At 40.6% G+C, this 25,007-nt stretch overlaps 1 protein-coding gene across 3 annotated transcripts in view; it reads right to left on the bottom strand.

Annotated features, from left to right (window-relative positions):
* The window catches only part of SLC25A13 (solute carrier family 25 member 13), a 117,746-nt gene that overhangs the window by 11,450 nt on the left and 81,289 nt on the right, over positions 1 to 25,007 (bottom strand). For all 3 annotated transcript variants that reach the window (XM_048510970.1, XM_048510969.1, XM_048510971.1), the window contains 3 exons: positions 16,223 to 16,275; positions 15,387 to 15,467; positions 2,104 to 2,244 (listed from right to left, as the gene is read on the bottom strand). In XM_048510970.1, coding sequence (XP_048366927.1) covers positions 2,104 to 2,244; positions 15,387 to 15,467; positions 16,223 to 16,275 — 275 coding nt within the window. The remainder of the gene's footprint in view (positions 1 to 2,103; positions 2,245 to 15,386; positions 15,468 to 16,222; positions 16,276 to 25,007) is intronic.

The following is a 25,007-nucleotide window of genomic DNA, read 5'->3' as shown; positions in this document are numbered from 1 at the left end:
ATGGATAATCAACTCAGAAAGCATGAGCTGGGGCAGGTTCTTTCGCATGCTAATTCCTGCTTATTCCAGCCCTACCTGCAAAAAAGGAAAAAAAACAGGGATCTAAATAAACTATTTCTACTACAAGGGGAGGGTAATTATACTCACAAAGGCACCTCTGTGTCGGGGTTGGGCACAAGGAGCCAGAAGGTCTGGGAGACGCAGGCTTAACCTAGTCTCCTGCAGTGAATGCACATTGTCTAGCAAAAAAAAAAAAGGGGGGGGGGGAATGCCAGACTGAGAGGACCTCGCAGAATTCAAGACAACAGTGGTGCACCTTGTCTGAGACGGTTATTTAATGCTTCTGGCACCTGTACTTACCGCCATCCCTTCTTTCCCTACCTTACAGGTTTAGAATTTATTTGGCATGTATAATTGTTATTTTGATCCTATAGCAACAAACAATAGGCAGCATGTCATTTCTTGATCCGTTAACATTCCTCTTAGGTTCCACCAGCAACTTAACCCTTTGGATTCAGAAGTACAGGAAACTCCCACCCACTCCCTGGCAGCCCCCTCCTCCCACCTCACCTTACCCAATTTAAAAGCTCCCCCCCCCCAATTTTCAAAAAGAGACAGAGAGAAAGAGAAACTGACAGATGTTGCAGCTCGCAGACAGGGATGGGCTGTTTCGCTCTCCTTGTCTTCAAACTCTAACAGGTACCTGTGGGTCTCGAAGCCTGTGAAACTCTAACAGGTACCTGTGGGTCTCGAAGCCTGTGAAAAGTGGGATCCAGGCTTTTGCAGTTTTATTGATTTGGTCACAATGTTTACAATTGGCTCACTATACCATGTAAATTTAGTTTTGTGGGTCATCATACCAAAAAATGTTGGAAACCACTGTTCTAATGCATGTTCCCCAAATGCTTGACCCAGATTTTAAGGGTTTGGTTTTAATTGAAATGATTTTAATGGAAATGACAGGACTTCCTCAGTTTTCCTAAGCAAACAGCAGCCTGGCCAACCAACCTACCCAGAACAAGCAGCTGCCACTGGCTGAAGTACTTCAGAGCAACTGTGACATCAAACAATTACTAAAATTTACTATGTGACATCAAACAATTACTAAAAATTACTATGGACTTAAAAGGGTACAACTCTGCTTAATATTGTACTATAGTATGGTGTAGTGGTTAAGAGCAGGTGCACTTTAATCTGGAGAATGGGGTTTGATTCCCTGCTCTGCCACTTGAGCTGTGGAGGCTTATCTGGTGAACCAGATTAGTTTATGCACTCCAACACATGCCAGCTGGGTGACCTTGGGCTAGTCACAATTCTTTGGAGCTCTCTCAGCCCCATCCACCTCAAATGGTGTTTGTTGGGGGGGGGGAGGAAGGGAAAGGAGATTGTAAGCCCCTTTGTGTCTCCTTACAGGAGAGAAAGGGGGGATATAAATCCATGCAACAACAACTCTTCTTCTTCTTCATTAGCAAAAGTAATTTGAGTCCACTGAGACAGCAGATAAAATCAGAATGGCACTGAGAGACATAGAGAGGCAAGATGGTCCAGAGATTTCAATTGGCTTACACTCAAGAAAAGCTACATAAAGGACAATAAGTGGACAATTATGGCCAGATGTTGTTCTGATGGACCCTTAGTTATTAACATTTACACCTGTCTTATACTGAGATAGACTACTGGTAGAGTACTGAATCCTGTGACTGGCAGAGGTTTGCCACGGAATCTCAACAAGATTCTTTAGCAGGAAATGCCAGTTACTGTACCTAGAACATTCTTCACGTATAGAGTTTTCAGGATTTGGTAGCTAATCAATTCAAAGCACAAAAACATTTGTGATGCAAATCTGAAAGAAACTTTATCTACAACCCCTCATTTATTTTCTTCATAATACCACATATTCCTCCTTAAAGGACCAAAGCAGCTTACATTCTTCTCTCCTCCATTTTATCCTCACAACAGCCCTATGAGGTTCTCATCCTTAGTTGTGGCTAGCGGAAGAAGGGAGTTCTTCTACCATCAGCTAGAATTTCCTATTAAGAAATAAACCATTTTCAAAGCAGACATTCCATTCCATTTCAAGCTTAAACACAAAACTATTATTACCTTGTACAGGCCAAAAAACCCCAGGTCACGCAATACTGTGAGAGCACTAACACGTGGCCCAGTGGTGATCTCTCCAGCCACTTGCAAACGAATCTTGACAATTTCTAATGGGTTGGTGAAAATGACTTGCGATGCTCCAGCCTATGGGATTATGGGAAGCAAGAAAAACAAGTAAGCACTGCAACACAGGTAAGCACTCCAGTAAACCCTGCGACACAGGTAAAGGAACGACACATCAAACACTTCCAGTGAAGAAGTTCCGCTTGTTTCAATGGTGCTCGGCCATTAGCCTCTGCCCCCCTACAATGAACAGAGGCTGAGCAGCAGTACTTAGTAGTTTGCACTGAGATATAAACTACTGGCAATTAGGCCTTTTAATTGTAATTGGTTTCTCTATTTCAGACTACTGGGCATTCAACATGATAAATTAAAGAAAGGGAACTGAGCCACCTTAAGATAAACAAATGCAATTGCAGTTAATCACAGACAATGATGCTGAAAGGAAATATTCATTACCATCTATTCCCACCATACCAACAAGCCAAAAGAAGCACAGAGAAACTAGTAAACATTTTTAAAAACAAAATAAAACCTGAATTATTAACTATGCCAAAGAAATGAAGCTTGCTTGGCAATATCTGCAGCATTCTCCTTCAGTAACAAGGCCTGGCAGGATCTCTCTCAATTTTGGCACAGGTACAAAAAATTCTGTGGAACATATGTATTTACAACAGCTAATTTCCTCTGCCTTTAAAAAGTTACTGAACAGAAAGTTTGTATATCCTCAAATGGCATTTTTGCTCGACTGCTGCTAATCTGAGTTGAACATCATTTCTCTACGCACAAGGCAAGATCTATTTCTTTTCCATTTCTCTCCCCTGCCCCAGGACTCAAGCAAAAAAAGTTTCTCCAACAACTCTGTCAACTTCTTTAAAAAAGTAGTTGCATACTTACTTGCATATTGTAGCTAGCCACAAACAGATGCCAACAGCATTTAAAACAGCAGGATTCTAGCAACTAAATATTCATCAGATAGTGAAATTCATCCTACATTTGGTTACTACGAAAGTACTGAAGGGTGGGGATCCAATGAGTAGTCCTGACAGGATGAGAGAAATCACCTGGACCCCTGCTCACATGACCTTTCTCTCCTCTCCTTCAGAAAGCACTAACTGGGCCACCTGTATTGATTGATAAGCCTTCTAGAGTTGGAAAACAAATGCAGAGAACCTGGTGGTACCATGGCTGCTCAGAGGTTGAGCACCAGCTTTGCAGGTAAAAGGTCTCAGGTTTGAGTCTCGGCATCTCCAATTGAAGGAGGCATCACGGAAGGCTTTTTTCTGTCCAACATGCCAACAAGTTGCTCCAGTTAGAGCAGAGGCTAAATGAAGCTAGATGAGCCAAAATTCTGAGTTATAAGACAGGTTCTGATATGGATCTAAAGAGGATAGCTTTGGGTTAACAGCAGAACTTGTGTGGGTCCCATAATGGACTCACAACTGAGTCTTGGATTAGTCCTTCTGCATGTGATAACGGTTCTTGCATTGTGCATAAATTGAAAAAATTACTTTTCCAAATGCATCTCACAAAAACTGAAGAGAAAATGGATTGTTTATGTGGCCACAGCAAAAAGAGGGAACAAAACAAGAGGATAACAACAGGATCGGTGCTCTAAACTCTCATCGGACTTTGGAATAAGACACGTGCCTCTCAATGGTGGGTCAGACCATTTGCCAACACAAGTGCTCCTAAGACTGCTGTCCCCTTTTGCCACCAGCAGTCAAGAATTAAAGTGTTAGCATGAAAATAAAGCATACTTAGTCTGTTCTTATGTGCCATTACCATCTAACTGGAAATCCCACATTTCCTGAAAAGACATGGTGGGTGGATTTGTTGCAGATACACTGCATTAATAAAGCCACTCCAACCTTAAAACGCTTTGAAATCAATGGTAGTACTCAAGGTTACAAGAGGCCAAGTCACTTGTTTCTGATCTCTGGCCAAAAATTTGTTTCCAAGTCCACTCTGGCTCTTCTTCCAGCATTTTCCTCAACTGATCTGCAATGAGCCATTTCCTTCTATTTTCTTTAATGAGCTGCAGCTATGGACATCATCCTTACATGGAAATAATTAAATCAGGAAATCTCCTCTTAATAATTTTCTTCTTAATGTTTCAAACTCTGTAAAAAGAAATTGAAGGTTCTAAACCATTTATTATTTTTAAAATCAACAACTAAGCTTACTCTGAATAATTTGCAAACCAAGAAGATTAATTAACAGAAGAAAGAATATGGGCAAACTGATTCCAAGTACTCTCTGTATTCTGTGATACCTGTACAATCAAGGCTATCTACATTTCATAACTCTACAGTGAATAATTTGGTACAAGATAGCAGGGTCAGACTAGGAACTGGGAGATGGTGGTTCAAATCCCTCCCCTTTCCATGAAATCTCTAAGCAACTTTAGATCCAACTGTCAGCCTAGTCTGCTCCACAGTGTTGCTGTGTGGGTGAAAATGAAGAGGAAGGAGAGATGCATTTCAACTTTTGCTCGTTAGAAAGGAGGAGAAAGAGCAGCGTAAACATTCAATTCAGAGAATCAAAAATTTCACATTTTGTTTTTATTCAAAAACCAAGTTTCCAGTGCTTAAGCATGCCAAGTCAGACATCAAACTGCACAAACAGGACCTGATAACATCTAAAAAACCATGCTGCAAAAAAAAATAATAATTCAGGGCTTCAGGTCCTGCAAAGCTCCTCAGCCTTTCACATGCTTAGCAGCAGCTAATTCTGCAAAAACTCCACTAGATGCAAGAATCCAGTTACCCGCTATCATCAGTTAAGTCAGAAGTACTAAAGTAAGCAGCTACATACCCTTACACTGTGCTTGGACCCAGACCCTGAGAGTCCCTTCCCAAGTACATTTTTAATGATATTGGAATCAACAGCCAATCATACCTCGTGGCCTAGGCTAGCCTGATCTTGTCAGATCTTAGAAGTTAAGAAGGATACCCTTGACTAGTATCTGAATCTGAGACCACCATAGAATTACCAGGGGCCCTATGCAAAGGAAGGCAATAGCAAACCACTTCTGTTAGTCTCTTGCTTTGAAAACTCTACTGGATCACTACAAGTTTGCTGTGAATTGGCCACGCTTTACCCGCACATAATCAACAGCCGCTTTAGCTTTCAACAGATATAGCACTGTGAGGGCACATTTCTGCTTGAAAAGCAGGGTAAAAATCCAATTATCATTTACTAAGCCAGATTCTTGCATTTACGTAAATTAAACCATGTCAGAGTTTGCCTCATCACTAACTAACCTCAAAGACCCAAAGACACACGGCTAGTGGTATCAGGAAGGTGGCTTTTTACCAGTGGGATGTTATGTCAGTTAATGTTTCGAACTGGAAGTCATTCTGAGAATTTCCTGAGAAATGGAGTAACGTTTAGAGCAGAACAAGCCAAGTAATATGTGGCCAGTCACCATAGCAGAATAACAGCTGTGATGCAAAAGCATCAGACATACTACTGGAGTTAGAGGAGCAAGGCCAATACAACTGCAAGCACTGTCACAATAATATGGAGAGAAAAAAAAACCCCTTGCAATGATTTCTCACAACATCCTACATTCCAGCCTCAGCTTTTTTATTTTTCAACAGTCAAGAGCACCAGCAAGGTTCCTTGCACAACATGACTTGAGGCGAACTGCTGAACTATCCTGGGATGCAATGACCACACAACACGACAACGACAAATAGGCCTCATCCATTCGAGACTGTAGGTTAATATACTTTAATGGATTTTTCCCTACACTTTCAGTGACTTAAAAAAACAAATCAAACAATATCACTAGACACCTCTCGATGGCAGTATAACCTTGTACACACATGTCTATCATTCTTTTCCATCCCTTCTCTCAACTCCCCTGGGTAGAAAAGGAGTAATGGAGAAGTATCTCCAGACATTTCTCCTTTGTCTGATAAAAAGAGCGTTTGGTCACTTAGGAGAAAAGAATTATTAGCTAAGTGCTGACTGCCTTACCTACAACTCAGGAGAAGAAGCAATGTGCCTGTTTGCTTCCACCTTGGACAATAACTAACATAAAGAAGAACACCACATCTTTAGAGATCTTTTTTCTTCACTTCCCCAGTCCACATATTTCGGCCTCTACATGACTATGATTAAGCGTACACCAAAAGTATGCAAAATCATGCTAGGAACTCACTGGAGACTTTGAAGGAAATGAATTGCTGAACCACAAGCAACACTTGAGTGCACTAGAGAAAGAGACAGCAGCCTGAATGCTGAAAAAGTCTGCTTGAAAATAGACTGAGGTTTTCCCAAAAATGAGACCAGCCTGAGCTCATATAAGACTGGAGGAAGAGCCCAAGGGACATCAAGTCCAGCATTTTGTTTCCAACAGAAGCCAGCCAGGAGCATTGTTACTTGTCCTTCAGCCACCAGAACTCAGTAATTTACTTCCTCGAATATGGAGGCTCCATTTTGCTATCGTAGTTCATACCCCATTATCAGACCTTTTCGCTATACATGTGTTGGATCTATCTGAAAACTGGCCACGAGAACCACATCCCTGTGTTATCAATTCTAAACACTCATTGTGTGCTGTGAGGGGAAGAACTCTCCTTTGTCTGTCTTAGGTCTAGTAGAATTAAAAAAGAGAAAGGAAAAATCTCTCCCTACTTTCAACAAGCCGTTGGCAGTTTTAGACCTCTCTCTATAAAAAGGCCTTCATCATACAGGCAGTTTTGAAATCTGTTGATCACTTGAGGATGTCTTTTCTGAACTTCTTCCTGTATCAGTATTCTTCCTGTATCAGTATCTACAGTATTATATATACATGTAACGGAGATTGTATTTATTACACTGGTGTTGCCATTATTGCTGTTATATTGCTGTTGTTGTTTTAATTATGCCATTAAAGGTTTATATATATATATATATACACACACATGTAACGCCACTATATAACTATATAAGTATTCTAAAATGGGCCATTGTTAGAAATGGTTGTTTATTTATTTACTTTACTAACACCCTGCTTCTCCCCAAAGCAAACCCCAAATGGTTTATATCATCCTTCATTCTTCCATTTCATCCTCACAACTAATGTTAGGCTGACCGAATGTAATTGGCATAGGATCACCCATCAAGTTTCCCTGTGACAAGAGACAATTTGAAACTGGGTGTCCCAAATCCTAGACTGGCATATTAACCACTACATCACGTTAGCTACTAAGCAAAGCAGTACCTATCCAACACAACATTAGGCATGTCAGTATTCCCCCAGATGCTTTCTTTAAGATGTGGCAAGCTTTTAAACTGCCACCTCCTTCCTTGTTATGGCGCAGACACATTCAGTGATTGTCACTGTTCTTAGGAAATGCATCATCAGAAAGTTTTGCAAGTGTGAATTTGTGAAGGTGTGTGGGCATGCACATGCACTAAGCCCTGGTACAACAAAGATTCCCAAGGGATCTGTGCTTGCTTTACTTTCCCCTATTTGGTTGCCACAAAGACCCTTCGTAAGTGGAAAGCCAGCATGACACCAGATGTCGCAATTCCGTATTTTGCAATTTAGCTTTGTATTTCTTCAAATATCAAGGAATGCTTTTTTAAACAAATCAAAATAAAACATACAGTTTGAATAGCCCAGCACAATACAAACCCACAGTTGGGGGGGGGGGGGGCTCTTGACAACACATACATTTCATACAAAAATGCCAAGAAAAGTGTGGTTGGGGGGAGCTCTTTAAATGAACTGAACCAAAACTAAATAATATGCTCATTAAGAATCAGTTACTAAGCTTAACTATACTGCAAAATGTTAATAGAAAGATTAATATTGTACCAATTTAAATTTCTGAGAAATATAAGACGCAAAATTTTAAGATTTCCTTATTCTAATTTTCTAACGGTCTGTCTTAAGTAAGAAAATATGGTTTATTTACAAGCTCTGACCAGTTCTGCGCTGTAAAAACAGAAGACTTGATATTTTTCACTTTATTAGCTACAACAGTTCCTCAGAAGCCGAGCCAAGAAATCAAAGTGGAGCCTATTTGATTGATGTTATAAAAGCAATTAAGTCACAGGTTTGTCAAATATGTTAACATTCGGCTCTGCCTCTAGTATGTGTCTATTTTGACTGCAAGTAGCAGAAGTAGTAACATTTAATGATTTACAGACCTTCCATGTCTTCAGGTCTGGTAGCTGTATTAAAATATATGACACCATCCCCTGACATGGGGGGGTGGGGGGTGGGGTGGGGGTGGAGGTGGAGGGAATAGAGCAAAATTGAGTGACAGCGGTCATTTTGGTATCCTTTATTATTTTTACAAAAGTATTTTATTGACTACAACTCAATTTATTTTTTGGAAGAGGTGAGAGTGAAGTTGGTTTAAAGAAAAGAAAAAAATAAAAACCACTCTAATGTGAAATGAAATGAAACTCTTCACATTCCTATGAGGGAAAGAAGGTTAAAAACAAGGATATTCAAAGAATTAAAACTTGGAAGTTTCAGAATAACCTGTACAAAAACCTGCTCGTCTTTAGGTTACATTGTTCAAAATACTCATTTTTCTCCTGTAAAAGGATAAGCAAATGCAGCTTTAATGTCAAAGAAAAAATATATTCTAGAGCAGGAAAGATGTATAAATGGCCTACGTTTACAAATAGCAACTTTCATCTCTCTTTCATTTAACAGAATGTAACCGCCCTGTAGGAAAAGCGATTGTTATTTCGTTCAAGGATAAGCAGGCTTGTAGGAACAACTCCAGTGCCACAAAGAAAGCCTCTCACATCCCTCTCTCTGTAACCAGCTTCAGCTGATATCAGCGCTGATCCTGACTTCAGTTCAGACGCATGAACGGCCCCAGCTGATTTTAATGGTGCTCAAATCAGGACTCAAACGTGGATATAGCTAGCTGAGCTAATACTACATAAAGTGTATTTCTCCCATTACAGTATTTCTCCAGATATGCCTATCTGTCCAGACATGCTCTCCACACACTGGAAAAAATCAATACATCGGCATTGTCATAAAAACCCCTCTGATCTCCATAATGCAGATTTTTGCCAAATAAAATAACTTATCGGACCAAAGTTTCTGCTCATTGTAACAACTTCCCATTTTCTTCATTCTAGCATAGATTCCTACAAGGGAATGGAACAAACAGCACTGCAGTAATAATTCACAACTGCAATAACTCAAGAGTTTTCACTAAACTGAAATTTGCTCAGAAGTATAAGATAACATTACCTCTATTAACACAGTTATGGTGGAAACAAAAGCAAAAACATGTTGCATTTAAAAAATCCTTGCATTTCATTCTTGTGGCAAGCAGAGTTACTTTTAAAATCACTCAATGCCAATTCTTGCAGAATTAGGGCAAACCTTTTGCATTGTGCAGTGGAGACTTAACTGTTCATGACGATTTTAGAATGTGCATATTTAAAAGTCGGAATGTTTGATATCCAGAAAAAAAACTTTCATGTTATCAGGTTTAAGCTGGGTCACATCTGAGAAAGGAATATATTACTGGTTTTATATATATATATATAACAAAAGCTTAGGTTGACTTCTTTCAGAATATCACACTACCAGCTCTTAAGAGAGTTTTGTCAGTAATTTCAAAGTATTACAATATTGAACAAACTGCTTCTATTTTAGCTATTCTGCTTTAGCTGCTCCTCCTGTTATTATAATTTTTGCATTATTCTTTGCCTTTGTGAACATACAGCTAGACTACCCACACTGTTTGACATCATTAAACAGTACTGTTTTCTTTACGAAGTTATCAGCTAACCAAGCAGAATGGTCCTGTTCAAGCTTTCTAGCAAACAAATCTAAAGGAACGCTCTTCAATGAAGATATATACAAACAACTGAGTTTTTTATAGAAGACAAGCAGAACTATGTTATTAGGGTGTGGTAAGGGTCTAGCTTCCATCCCATTGTGGAAGACAAATGGAAGACAAACACACTGGAATTCCTCTTACTTTGCCTTTTTTTTTTTTTTTGTGCATTTCCCATTGTAGTAATCGTGAGCCTTACTTCGATAGGCACCATACTACTGAGAAAAAATGTGATGAGAAAACCCAACCTTTCCTCCATCCATCTATGGAAGGCAGGCAAGAAATAAAGAGCAGCAGAGGGTCAGCTCGCAGCAGTTCAGGACCCAGAGCAAGAAGGCAGTTAAGCCCTTGCAGGAAAAACAATTTGACCATCTCCTGTTATAACCCAGGAAATATGCAGACGCTAACTGTGCCATTCAGAGCAGAGTTATACCCTTGAAAATCCATGAGCTGAGAAGGGTGTAAGTCTACTTGGGATGGCACTGTAAGCATCCACACCCTTTCTCTCCAAGGATAATAGTGATGGTGGGAAAACAAGGCTTCTGTACCAAATCTGAATGCAAAACATGCCTCCCAGCCAACAGATAAAACAGATGGTGCACTTGCAGCAGAGATATGTTGGGGATGGAAGACACCTATGTATGTGTGCGATTTTCTTTCACCAGTATATGAAACTAGACTCCTATTGTGAGTCTAACACTCTGTTGTCACTGATTCACACAGCCAAGGAACACAGAGCATACACTGTAACACCAACAGAGCCCACGGGGAACTTTCCCATTTGCTCTGGCTCAGATTTTTAGGAATTTACAAGCTGGGAACCCTGCCAGGACTCATGGGGGCACTTCATTTCCCCATGCATCACTCTTCCCAAGCTCCTTCCTCCTGACACTTATTTCTTTACCTTTCCCTACTTCCTTCTCTTCTTCCCAACCCCCAACCTCTCCTATTTCCCTAGACCTCCTCTAATTAATTCATTGATATTCTGCCCTTTCTCCCCATTGGGGACCCACCAGGGACAGAACAAGGGGAAACTGCACCCGTGGCACGCGTGTACCCTGCGCTCCTGCTGTGGAGGCACCTGCCCCTGCCTCACCCCAGAACACCCTTGCCATGCCCCCTCCACAGCCATTCCACACCTCCGCCACTGCTCCACCTGGGGCATCGCCCCCTGCCCCATTGGCGCTACGCCACTGGAACCCACAGCAGCTTATATTGTTCTTTCCTCATCCATTTTATCATCATAACAACCTGTGAAGCCAGTCGCACTGAGAATGAGTGCCTGGCCCAAGATCACTCAATCATGGCAGAGTGCAGATCTGAATTTGGGTTTCCTAGATCCTGAAATAACACTCTTATCACGACACCACACTAATTTTCATGCAGTAGCTGCTGTTAAACAGTAGTGAGTTGACAGGTGATTGATGCTGAGCTTGGGTCAATTGAGTAAGTTGTGAAGCAACAAGTCATTTGGTGTCTGCTACCAGGCCTGAACCCAATGACTCCACCCTCTAAGGCAATGGGGTGGGGTGCAGGGATGGCCTGTGAGGCCAAAGCAGCCTTGGAAAGGGCCCTGCCTACTTCCTTTTACTGACAGAACCAGAAGACTGGCAATATTGTTGTGGTTGCCTAGCTACGGCAGCAATGGCCACTAACAGGACATCTATTTCTTAAAGCTGAATGAGCTGCCTCTGTGATAGGGGAGTATTTTTTTCAGTTTTTTTTTTGGCAAACCTGGGCTTCTCTCAGATTTATAGAAAGATCTGGCTTGTCTGTTCAAGGTCCCAATCTCTGGATTTAAGCATCCAAAGACGGGGCATTGTTAGATATGCTGATGATTTGGCAAAGTGGTGTAAACCAGTATTTATTGGGAAACCTGTGCATTTTAGACATGGCAGAAAGCTCCAATAAGTGATAAAATTGGGATCTGCAAACTATTTTATCAGCACCTTATAGGAAGAATACAGTACTAATCTCAAATGTTCCTGCAACATTCAATTAGTGATCCACGGTTAATTGGTCACAAGAAAGAAGAACAGACCCTTTGCAATCCCACACCTGGTTTCTGGATGCGGGCAGTCCCTGGACCCTGTCTTGCCCCCCAATTCCAAGCACATTTATTTGAAACTCCCACTGACTGCAAATGAGACTGGATTCCAAGTAGCTGCAATTAGAAGGGCCTAAGCTGGCTCCAAACACCTAGAGCTTCCTGGGAACTGGTGCTGCAGTAAAATGCCTTCAAAAGGACTATTTTTCTTCCGAGAGGTTAAGCATCATTAGCAATACCATTAGCAATATTATCCTGACTCTGCCTACCTTCAGCTACGGCAAAGGGCAATTTTGGGAGGGGATTTCTGGACAGATGCTAACACCCCAAAATCCATTCTGTGCAGCAAGGGGTTGTAAACATGAACATGTAAAAATACTGACAAAGTGAGCTAGCTTAGACATCTTGTGCCCGCATAATCTCTTAGGCAGGCAAAGGGCCTTGAAAATGAAGAGCTGGATTCATTGTGATTATGTCGGAAGCTGCACGAAACCTTTATAAAGCACAGTTCAAGCTTCTGGATTTTTAACTGTGGAGAGGTCATGCCACCAAGCACTTTGTAATTCATCGTGCAATCCAAGCACATTTATACCCTTCTAAGTTCACTGAAATCAACGGATTTGCGCTGTTAACAGGCTCATGTTTTTTTTAATCAACAGTTTACTTTAATTCCATGCAGATAAGAAAGATTTTTTGGAAGTAATCTAAGCTACTGTCTTGCAAAATCTGCTCACTAACTCAAAAATAACCTTCTAAGATTATTTTTTTCCATTTTTTTTTCAGCCTACCACTTCATTTTTTTATTAAACAAAACCCAGTCCTATAAACTTGGCCAGCCGTTGAATTAAATACCACAAAGTCCTGAAACAAAACCCTCTATTCCCCCTGTCCCCCCACGGCAAAGAAAAAAAGAGTTTACAAGTCTGAAAAGGGCTTACTCAACAAAACAAGGAGCTTTGTGGTCGCAAGTGCAAAAAGTCAACCATGTGTACCAATTCTCTGTCATCGTTCAGCAAGGTGAGCTCCCCAGAGGCTCAAAAGTCAACCAACATGAAATCCCTTGTGAACAGCGAAGTACAGCCAGTTTACGCGATAGCAGCCGGCCAAGTCCTTTGGATTCCAAAAGGATCGCTATTGAACCACTGGGGAACACTTTTCCTTTTTTCAAGATTTCACTGTTTTTAAAGCCATCTCTGAATTGCAATAGGCTGACATCAAGGAAGGTCTAAGTTGCTTTGTGAACAAAATGCCTGAGAAAATCTTCATGAAATCAAAGCAAAGTGAAACCATCATCTTTTTGCAGGGGAGGAGAGAGCATCAGAGCAAAATTGTCAGCGCACTCCTCCCCACCCCCACCCCCCACATGGGTTACATTTCAAAAGATACCTTCATGATTAACTGAAGCTCTCACCCCATTTTATGGAAATCAGTTCAGTAAAGGGGGTTCCACTGAAAAGGGTTTGTGTGTTATCACTGCCTAAAATCAAATTCTACTGTCCTTCGCACAAGAACGCTTAAGGCTTTCAAAATCCAAGCTGCCGCTGAGTTAGACAGAGATACCCCAACAACCTTAGCTTGTTTTCAGAACAATCAGAAAAACAGCCTTTGTCCAATAAGGAGGCCCCGGCACCTCAGTCTGTGGAGCCAGCTCTGAAAGAGATACACAGACATAACAAAACAGGACCACCCATTGGGAGACAACACAAGCCTCATCCTATCTACCTGGCACTTCTCTATGGCCTTTAGTTAAACATTTTCAGTTCAAATGAAAGCCCCGGGCTCTCTGCCACCAGCTAACCACTGCCAGGAAATTATGCAGAATCGCATAATTAATTTTAGAGCCTCAAATGCCGACTGAGAGATTCAGCACACATAGCTCTGTGGAAAGTATGGCTAAGAAATGAGCCTCTAATTGATCTTTGTTGAACTACTAAAGAAAGAGAGAGAGAGAGAGAGAGAGAGAGAGAGAGAGAGAGAGAGAGAGAGAGAGAGAGCTGCAGCCTTTATAAAAATGGCAATTCATGATGGAGAAATAAGGAAGATAATTTTTTAAAAATCAAACTTATACAAACTTCTTAATGAAACTGATGGGCTGCAGTTGGGCTTCCTCAAAAAGAAACTTGTTTGGGGATCTTTCTTCTGCACCACCAAGCCCTCGATTTCATTTTAATTTTTATTGCTGTGCAACAGAAAAATACACACAAGAAGGTTCATATAACCTGGGTTTTTTAATTCCTCCCTGAATGCTCCTTCAATTACAGAGCAGGTGAGCCTACCTGGCAGCCTGTGACAGGTCAGTGATCAAACAGAGCGGGCGGACATCACACACATCTCATAAGAATTAGAGAAAGCTAGAACTTCTCAACCTGCACCACCACGATCAGATACAGACCAGTATCCATGGTATACATAGCACCTCCATTTGCAAACACAGCTGCGCAACTCTCTTCATCTCCTGATATTTTGGAGCCGGTCACCCGGATTGGGTTTGCACTTCCATGTTCTTTTCAACACACATATAAATTGCTTTAAAGAGTGACCTCATCCCTCTTATATGACAGCAGAAATTTACCAGTCCGCTTGGAACTACCCCAGCTCTGCCCTGCCCCACTGATCAAAGCCAGCTCAAATGAACAGCTCTCTCTGTCTTTAAAATGGCACTCATCTTTGAACAAGAGTTCATTTCATGTAAAAAGGATTTATAATTGCCTGAACAAAAATCAATACACCCTGATACAGCGTTTGTTATAATTACACGAATTACTGTTGCAAAATTAAACAGCAGAAATATTGTCATTTAGAGAATCAAACACAGGCTGCTCATTAAGATGGTATTCCAACCAGCAAAACAAGCTTTGCATAGTGGGTTTTATGCACAGCCTACATTCTGGAATTCATGATGTTCCCAGTTAGCATTACACAATCTGCCAACGCTATGGCAACGAGAAAGCATGAGCCGTTTTTGCCATCTGCAAACACCGGTATAATGACATAAATGTGAAAATCAGTAGGTGAACTAGAACATCGGGGAGTGAAGGGACAGACGATAGGAAGGCAGAATGGACTCACAACTAAATCCTACATTATTAATTTTTTGAAATGGTCACATAGATCCTGTGTCACTAAAACAAAAAGCTTCAGGCAGTGGGGCCAGACCAAGAAGTACTACAAAACCACTGCTTTTAAAATAACCCCTGAAGTATTTATCCTTGCACTTGTGAAAATCAGCTATTTATAAAAAGAAACCAATATACTTGCTAGCTCGACAGGTGAACTAAAATCCTTGTAGTTATATTATATTACTGAATGCTGAAATATTCCTATACAGCACAAAATAAATACTAAAAAAATAAGATACTTACACAACCACCAGCAAGTATCTCTGCTGCCAAAGGAACAGACGCGTCTTTGTTCATACATTTGTCTCTTACAAAATCGTTTACCTTGGAAAAGCAAAAATAGCCAAATGAAGATAGGAAACATGTCCCATTAAGTTTTCTTTAAGACATTCGAGTTAGATATAAATATGGATCATTACTAAATTACATCTTCATTTGGCTCTAAAAACAATTTACAGTTTACACATTAGCTACAAGTGTGTATGTCTACATATTTTTTCCAATAATTGCATTATTAAAAATTATTCAATAATCATTTGGTAATTGCATTATGATTTTAACGGATCTAACTATAAAATAAGAGTGCATTGAGATTTTAAACTGAAATTAAAAAGCATGATTAATGCTGGTATAGATGAATTTGTTCGCAGATCTTCCTTAAAGTACTATGAAAAAAGAAGGAATGGTGGGGACATAAAACCATATGAAAAGGCCTCTTTGCATACTCAGATTTCCACTGCATGCTATATTTGTTTAGGTTAAGCTAGCAGGCAATAAACATCGGTATGACTGAGGGTGTGGAAGTCAAGGTTTGTGCTGTTTTGAAACAAATACTGTAAAGTTGCTGAACTATGTAGTCTTTTCAAACAAGACCACCAAATAATTTTAAGTTTCAGTTTTTCTGTTCAAAAATACCGGGACTGTACACCACTTGCAGTGACCAAATAGAGTTGTGAATTTGGATAGAATTCTGTAAGCACAGCTTCATCCAGAACTATTATGTAGATTTTATGTCTTCTCACTGGAAATGCAAAAAAAAAATGGACAAAAGGCAAAACAGACAGTATTCATAAACTTACAGTAAGCTTGATAGCCTTCTCCGGGGCCACTCCCAGTAATTGTGGCAAAAGACCTGCAAATGTGGAGAGAGTATAAATGTATCACATCACACATAGTATTAACTTAGGAAACAAACAGTTATGTTCAAAGTTCAGCAGTTAAATGGGAGAATTTTAGAGCAATTTTCTACTATTATGCTTAAAAGAGTACCTAGACATTTCACTTTAAACACACACACACACACACACCAAGTTTGCAGCATACCATCAAATCCAGTAATATGCCACTGCACATTAATAATTTGCTCCTAAGCGTGAAATACATATAGAGCACAATTCAAATAAAAATGCTGCCTGCATGGTTTTTCCTTTGGTTTACACAGGAACAACACAGCAAGCATTTATCTTCAGCTGCACCCCCAGAAAGGAGATCTAAGAGTGTGTGTGTGTGTGTGTGTGTGTGTGTGTGTGTGTGTGTGTGTGTTTTGTGACTTTGTATGCATGGGAAATCTGCCAAGAACAGCTTAACATTTTCCCTCAAGTTTTCATTTGCTGACCAGTTCTTCGTAACTCCAAGGGGTTTTCAAACAGTTCACTCTCTAAATGCTTCCACATCATGCACGTTAGTGCAAAGAACCAAAAGTGACTGTGATCAAGAGAACAGGGTGCAAAGTAGAAAACTCTACATTCAAAACTCGCCTATGGATATATTAGGAGGTCACAAGTCAGTTGCCTTCCCTCAGCTTCAGCCCTACATTTACAATGTAATACCTATCTACCTTACAAGATTGTTGTGCAGCTCACTGAAACAGTCTGAGAAAGGCCTAAGAGTTAAAAACACCATACGCTCAGTAACCTCATTCATGTTCTCAGCAGCAAGAACCCGAGCAGTAAGAAAATAAACAGAAAAATAGACAGTGAACACAGAGGCGCTGTTTAGAATTTCAGCTTCAGAACTTCAGTTGGTAAAACAGTGTTGTACAAACACTGTGATTTTTCTTATTGCAAAGGCAGAAATAAAGACAATATATAGGAATAGCAGATTTCTTCAGATTGTTCTCAACTGAAATTTTGCAACAGGATTTAAACTGATTGTTGTATAAAATATTCTGCGTATACACACACATATTAATCTCTCAGAAAAGCACTCCTTGCTGAAGCAAAAAGTTCCTGGGAAAGTCAACACACATACACACACACACATACAATTTGCAGTCACACTAATTTTCTTGTTTGAGTGAAAATACCAAATTTTGTACAAGTGTTAAGAGGTGTCTCTTTTTACAATATTGCAGGTGTAATGACGGGTAATATTATAGTTGTTTTTTTCTCCCCTTCTGCTTTTGAGATATTCTGTTTATGCTTGGTTTTGGAACAAACCAATTTTACATGAGCTATGCTGCAAATCAGTCTCTAAATCTGCTTCCTGAAAAACTGTTTTTGCTACTCTTTTCAAAGCACCCAAAATCGCTGAGGATCTATGCAGAAGATTGGCTTCCTTCCTGATCCTTTCCTGGCTCCTGTATTTAACCTCTCTGAGTGTGGTGAGCTGTGGAATTCCAGGTAGTTCCGTATTTTTAACAGCATTTTGAGTTCTTAAGTTCTACCGGATTTAACGAAATGTGAATATACCTCATCTTCTCTGGAATGGTACTATATGAATTTACTCCCACCTATCAACAGCCAGCTATAACTAGTTACTCCTGCTTATTTCTACTGCATTTTAAACATGAATAGAGCTTGAAATTAGACCAACGTCTACTCCCACTCAATCCACGAGAGCCAGGGTGGTATATACCCAACACAACATTTAAAAACTATGTTATTTGCGGGATCAAAAGTATTTCTAGGTGATTTCAAAAGTTTAATAAATGTTCATAAACCCCAATCACAGCTCATGTCACAACAGAAGTGTAAAGTTTCTGGAAATTGGGAAGTCACAGGGAACAAAAAAGTTAAACTTTGTACCACTGAATTGTTTAAGGATTTATGATCGGCAAACTCATCTTTGCCAAAATTATTTATATTTAAACAATAAACCTATCCTTGAAAGTATGTCTACAATGACAAAGGGATTATTACCAATGGCGTAGATTGTTTAACATAAACCTTCTCATGCTGTGTGTTATCAGAGTGAGGAAACCCTTGTCTTAAAAAGCATTTCACTCATTGCTGAAGACATTTCCTAATTTTACCATCAGAAAAATGGGATGGGGGGATCCCTCAGCTTTTTTTCCCCCCTCCAGGCTTCACATCTGTTTTGTTTGTTTCCCTTCAAACTTGCCCATTTATGGGTCCTGTGATGCAATGCAGAGACATTATTTTAGACATCATGATTCTGTATTCCTAACCAATTATGTTAGGCACAAAACAAATCTGCTGTTGTAATATGGTACATCATTAGCTAAATACATTGAATTGAGGCACAATTGGTAGATCATCATAATGCTTAATATATAATCCAGATTAATTTTTAAAAGGTATTGATATTTAAAGAGCTTGGATTTTCTCTACCCTTGCAAAAAAAAAAAAGGAGGGTATTGAATGTAAGGGTGGGGAGGCTTCTCATTGGCAGTCTGGATCTTTTTAGTTTGTGAGCAAGTAGGACATGTTGGGGGGTTTGGAGGGTGGCCAACTGTTTTTGGGGGGCTGCAAGTGGGGGACTGGGGAGGCTTTTCATTGGTGGGCCAAGATATATTTTTTTGTTTGGGAGGGGTTAGGGTGTACTGAAGGTTCAGGAAGGTGGTCACTTGGTCTGGGGGTTGGGAGGGGGGTATGTGTGGGAGACAGTCCTGTGAGCTCATTGGTTGAGGGATTGTCATTGGATGTTCCAAACCCTTAGTCAATTATATAGTTTAAGATAGTTCATCTTGTTAAACAATTTCACTACACTCCCAAAATCCACAAGATGGTGTAATTTGTCTTTATCAAAGTCTGTTAATTTTAGAACATTGGCATGTCTGCTGTTCTTTAAACTAAAAACACTAAGGTTGTATTCAGACATCTTACTTAACTCTGGTTAGCTGAAAACATGAATGAGCCTCCCCATTTCTTCTCCCTTCTTTCTCACACAGAAAATTATGGTGAAGACTCAGTCCACACACTTGTGTTCCTGCATCACAGGGAATCAGTTTGTAGCTGTGATTCTCTGAGTGAGGTGTGTGTGTGTGGGGGGGGCATGCACCTGAACTGGCAACAAGCCAAGCTGCTGCATATTTTTTTTCAGGTAAGTTTATTCAGGTAAGTTTATTCCAAGTAAGTTTAATAAGGGGCAGGCAACTTCTGGCACACGTGTCCCCAATGTAATGTCTTCCTGAGAGGATGCTGGTGCAATCGCAAACATGATCAGTAACAGGAGGGGATTATGCTTGGCCAGACATACAAGCCACCGTGGTGAAGGTGTTGGACTAGGACCTGGGAAAACCAGCTTCAAATCCCCATTTGTGCCATGGAAACCTGCTGGGTGACCTTGGGCCAGTCATACCCACTCAGTCCTGACCCTGGCTAGTATTTGGATGGGAGACCTCCAGGGAATACCAGGATCATGATGCATAGGAATACAATGGCAAACCCTTTCCAAATGTCTCTTGCCCTGAAAACACTTTTGGGCTGCTATAAGTCAACGATGACTTGATAGCAAAACAACAACAACAAAAAGCACCATAGAGTGAAACAAGCTCAAGAGATGTCCGAAAGGCAATGATGGGCATAAGCCATGCTTCTTTCCTTCTCCTGCACTGCTGCCATCTAAGGATGATATATCTCTGTTTCAATACTAATTCATTACTCTATCAAACAAATTAAGTTAAAAACTGCTTTTCTACATAAGTACCACCAAGGAGACAAAATATCCAATTACTTAGTTCTTCAGCCCCACCCTGGGGGAGGTCAGGGCTTGCGGGAGCAGTGCAGCTTTACACTGGTGCATTTGCCCTCTCTGGGGCATTTACCCCATCAGAGGAAACAGATGCACTGGTAGTCACTCACCCCTCAGCTCAGCTGCTGCAAAACCCAGAAGTCTAGGCTGCGATGGGGCTGTGTTGGCATCCCAATTGAACACTCATGTATGTGTGGGGAAGGGGGGGGTGCTGTTCCCAGGGGTGTTAGTTGGCTCCTGCTGGGGTTTAGGGTTGGAAACGTGGCGCCCCACCCCTGTGGCTTAATGCCACTCCTGAAAGCCCTATGGAAGGCTTTCCAGTGGGAAGCGGGGGGTTGCTTTGCCGGAAAGCCCTTTTGGAGGTGGTGGAGCGGTGCTGCAGTGCGGCTGTGTCCCACTGCCAAGGGCTTTGGATGAGGCTGTAAGTGTTATAAACAGCACAGTAAGTGATGCACTGTGTGTATCCCACTAGAGCTATGGACTATCAACTCTTCATTTGTGGCATCAGACTTGAAGACATATTGTCTTCAATCTCTCCTTCAGGCCTCAGTTATTTAACTTCCAGTGATTTAACTTCCAGTTATTTAACTAGTCCACTTCCTGTCATAGGGATGGCAACTAGTCAAAGGACTAAATTATTGACTTTACTGAATGACTACAAAAAAACTCTGACCAAATATTGACCAATTTAATTTCAGCCAACCGCTACATTAGTGTTTTAAAAGTAAAACTGGGACTTAATTAATACACACAGACACGCACACAGTCTGTCTTCCGCCATCCTTATAGTCAGTCAATGGGCACCTTTTCATTAATTTCTTAAATGAAGCTAGGACAATGTTTCACTATTGTACTAAAATTTAAGGAAAGATTCCCTTAAAAAAAGCATACTGCAGATAATAAAACAACAAAACATATGAAAACAATATAGCATACATTGAGAACAATATAATTATGCTATATTGAGAACAAAACATAATTATTGTAAGATAAGGCAAGTCTTTACTTTTACTTGGGGGGGGGGTGCTGAAAAAGGAAATTATTAACTAACTTTTGTTCCTTGACAGTTTTCTGCATGGCATCTGCGTGCATTTTTTTCTTGACCTCAACTTCCATTGCTTTCTCAACTCCTTGTAGCATGAGCTGTGCCAGGCTGACTCCCACCATGTCCTTTTTCTCAGCAGCCTCTATACATTTGGTGGCATCACTTAGCAACATTTAAGCCATCATCCTCTCCTTGCTCTGCTCTTGTCTCAGCTTCTTCAGTTTTGCTTTCTTTTCCTGTATACTTTTCACCATCTTCTTAAGCCCAACACACTTCCATTATTAACTTTTCTTTCTTTCTTTGTCCCTTCTCTTTAAAGGCGCACAGTTCATCACAATGTTGCTTGCAGTGAATGTGAGCTACCCTTGCCATCTGTAAAAGCTCCTGTATGATTAACATGGCATACCTTGATTTTATATACACGATATAAAGTTTCTTTGACCAGCAGGTGGGCATTCAGAGTTCTCTCTGACACGCTGGCCTTTTCATTAGTGAAAATGCATCCAGATTTTGTAAACTCTTTTTCTATGTCTGCACTACCACACAGTTACGATAAGGCTGCTTTCACTACCTTGGTGGCAAGTGGGTATTTTGGACCTCCCCATGGTTTTGTCTTTTCAGAGAACTGATTCCAATAAGGATCTATATTGCAAATTTCACTGGCAGTTTCATCCTGGACTCTAAGAAGTTTCCTTTCATTCGCAATTATGTCCAGTGGAATATGTATTAAGAGAGTTGCTGCTAATTTCATTACATCCTTGTAGGTTCTTTTGGTGATTTGCTGTGCTGGAACTAAACACTGATGATTTCTAAGGTGTTTGCAGACTGCCATGAAACGGGTTTTTTTGCTCCTGTTAAAAAAGTCCTGTTCCTTTTTTTTTCAATTTGTCACAGCTTCTACTTTCACTGATTACTTCTCTCACAGGTATACACTGCTCATCACTGAAGGCTTCAAGAACAATAGCGCTGAACTCTTACCAACACAATTCATTACGGATCTTGTTTTTTTACTGGGGTGCTGTGTGGTTTCCCGGAAACCACACAGCACCCCAGTGATTCCGGCCATGAAAGCCTTCAACAATACTTGTGCTTTTAGTTCACTGTATATCACAAGCACCAAAGGTTCTTCTTTCTGTAACATGCAGAACACCTTATGGACTATATGAATATTGCAAGTGTCAAAACGGTGGTTCTATGTCAAAGGTGGTTCTATGTCAAAATAAGACAACCATTCATGAGTTTAGAGACAGCCTTGTTGACATTTGGCCCATCATTATTTAGCAATAGCAATTATGACCAAGAAAGTTGTTCTGAATTCAAAGCTTGATTCTGTTGCCAATCCCATAAAAAGTATAAAGGTCACAATTATGTTTTTGCTTAATGACCAGTACGTAACAGTTATGTGTAATTCTTGGTAAGATGCTGCATCGGCGCTTTCATCATAGCACAAATTATAATATGCACCATTTAAATCCTTCAGCAATGATTTTCGGAGGCCAGCACATCTGTTGTTAGATACCATGCCTTTGTCCTTGAAAGATAAAAAAGCTAGGGCACTGCATTTGGAAACATAAAGTTTCTCCTGTATGTTCACAAGTTAATCCAATATGTTCACAAGATGGCTCAAAAGTGAAGTCAGTTGAAATAGTTTTCAATACAGAGAGGTTTTGACATTGTAAAGTGAAATAGTTCTGGTGCAACCTTCAGACACAGTATGGCTACCAGAACTAGTTTCCTCCAGTGCACCAGGATAAGCCACTGACAGACGTAGCTGAGAGGAAACCAGTTAATTCCTGCACTCATCCTTATGATTACGAGAAAAAGGATGTCTTATCTAGAGTTGAAATGAAAACAAGGGGCCAAGTATATAAAAACAAACATCTGAAACAAAATTCAATTTTTAGGCACAGTGTGTTTGCCCAGTTCGGAAAGGCCCAAATCCAGTGATACTCTACACTTTGAATTGTGGGGAAAAACATCGTAAGTTTTACTGATTTATGGGCATTTTTTATACCATCTCTCCAAGGATTTTGCCCATGGTGGTTTACAACAGTCTAGCCATTTGTATTTCCAGTTTAAAGTTTGAATACAGACTTGTGAAAGATCCCTTCCCAAGGCCTTGGAGGGCCACAGTCAGAGGCAGACACTATCCAGCTACACAGCTCAATGCAAGGCAGCTTTATGTATTATATCACAGAACCTGAGTGGGAAGTCAAAATGACCCAGGAATAAGTCAGGATGAGTGATTCCTGTGATGCGATATCAGTGCTCAGCCAAGGACATGGTCAACAATGGCTGTCAACTCAACTCACACCTCCACATACACCACTGCCAACCAGTTAAGTTGTGCAGCCCCAGGAATACTGGTAAAGTTACCAGGGTTCTGCCAGTTGTCAGTGGCTGTCCAGAGCAGCAGCCTACTAGGAACTTTCCCTGTAACTAAAATGGTCTGTTATATATACATAAGTGCTATCAAGTCACAACTGACTTAAGGAAATGCTAGCAAAGGGCTGTCAAGTCAAGAAAGAAGCAGTCGTGGTTTTCCATTGCCTTCCTCTGTAGATCTTTCTTCTGGGGTCACCCATCCAAGTAATGACTCTGCTTAGCTTCTGAGATCTAACTATCCCATGTCATCTTCCCTACCTCTCCTGTTATACTAGCAAGAGAAATCTCTTGTCTATTATCATCTCGAGACTACCCATTTGTTGCTCTGAAAAGTCAGCAAACATAGACATGTATTAGCATGGAACAAATTATCTTGTAAAACATAATCAATGGGATTCTTTCTGTTTATTTGCTAGCGAGCTGTATCAAACACACAAATCATCTGTCAGCCCTTTAGTAAACAAGCTAGTGGCATCTTCAGCTGTACGTCTTTTTGCCGTTATTGAACATTTCCATTGTTTTTAAGTGCTGGAGGACAACCGATGCTTCCAGAGGAGTTGCTCTGCTAAAATCAATTGCTTTGAGTTATGATTAATAATGAGATAGAACACAAAAATATACAGCTTCTCTCCTAGAAGTAAAGATTGACTCCTGACTCCCCTGAAGTCCAAATACCATAGAACCTATCTATCTGTTTTAACCCTTTGTAGAACCTTCCCTGTTGCTCCTAAAGTTCAACAAAATGATTGAAGATGGCAGACAGCAGAAGGGAAATGGCCAGTGACATACTCTCGAAGCTACTGCAAGATTGTTCAGGGCTGGGGAGTGTGCTTTCTTTTGCACATGATGTCCATGGCAGTACTCGTAAATACCAAAAAGCATGCAAGATAATTCCCACATTGAATACCGCCTGTGGATGTTGATGTGCATTGGTCACAGCAGTATTCAGGGAATCTTGGTGGCAGAGTGCTTACTTTTAATGCTGAAAGCCACATGTTCAAACTGTTAACACCTCCAGGTAAAGAATAACTGGCAGCAGGTCTCTGGGAAAGGCTTTGTTCTGCCTGAGAACAGGCAGACACACTCTGCCATCAGCATAGATATTCCAGAGCTGGACAGGTCCATGGCTGGACTTAAAATAAATTCATCTCCCATTGTTTTTGCCAGTCCAAGGTCCTGCCGTGTAGCATTTCGCACTGCCACATCCAGGCAAGATTTCTACACGTGTCCCCATAGGGGACAAATGTGCACCAGACATACGTTGCTAACGTCCTGGAAAAATTCAGTTTCACTCTAGGTTGCCTGAATTATTTCTGGGATGTTTGTGTGGGCACTTTGTGTACCCTGTGTCAGAGGAAAAATGCAGAAGCCTCACAAAGGGTAACAGGATTTTAGCAAACGCACTCCTCGAAGTGTAGGTGATGGACTGAAATCAGTTTATGTATAATGTCTCAGCATTTTGCAAAACAATTATTTTCTGCTGACTATTAACGTTTTTT

Source organism: Sphaerodactylus townsendi, linkage group LG11 (assembly GCF_021028975.2).
Source record: "Sphaerodactylus townsendi isolate TG3544 linkage group LG11, MPM_Stown_v2.3, whole genome shotgun sequence".
Taxonomy (NCBI): domain Eukaryota; kingdom Metazoa; phylum Chordata; class Lepidosauria; order Squamata; family Sphaerodactylidae; genus Sphaerodactylus; species Sphaerodactylus townsendi.
Note: the sequence above shows the minus strand (reverse complement) of the source record. Positions and strands in the feature narration are given on the sequence as shown.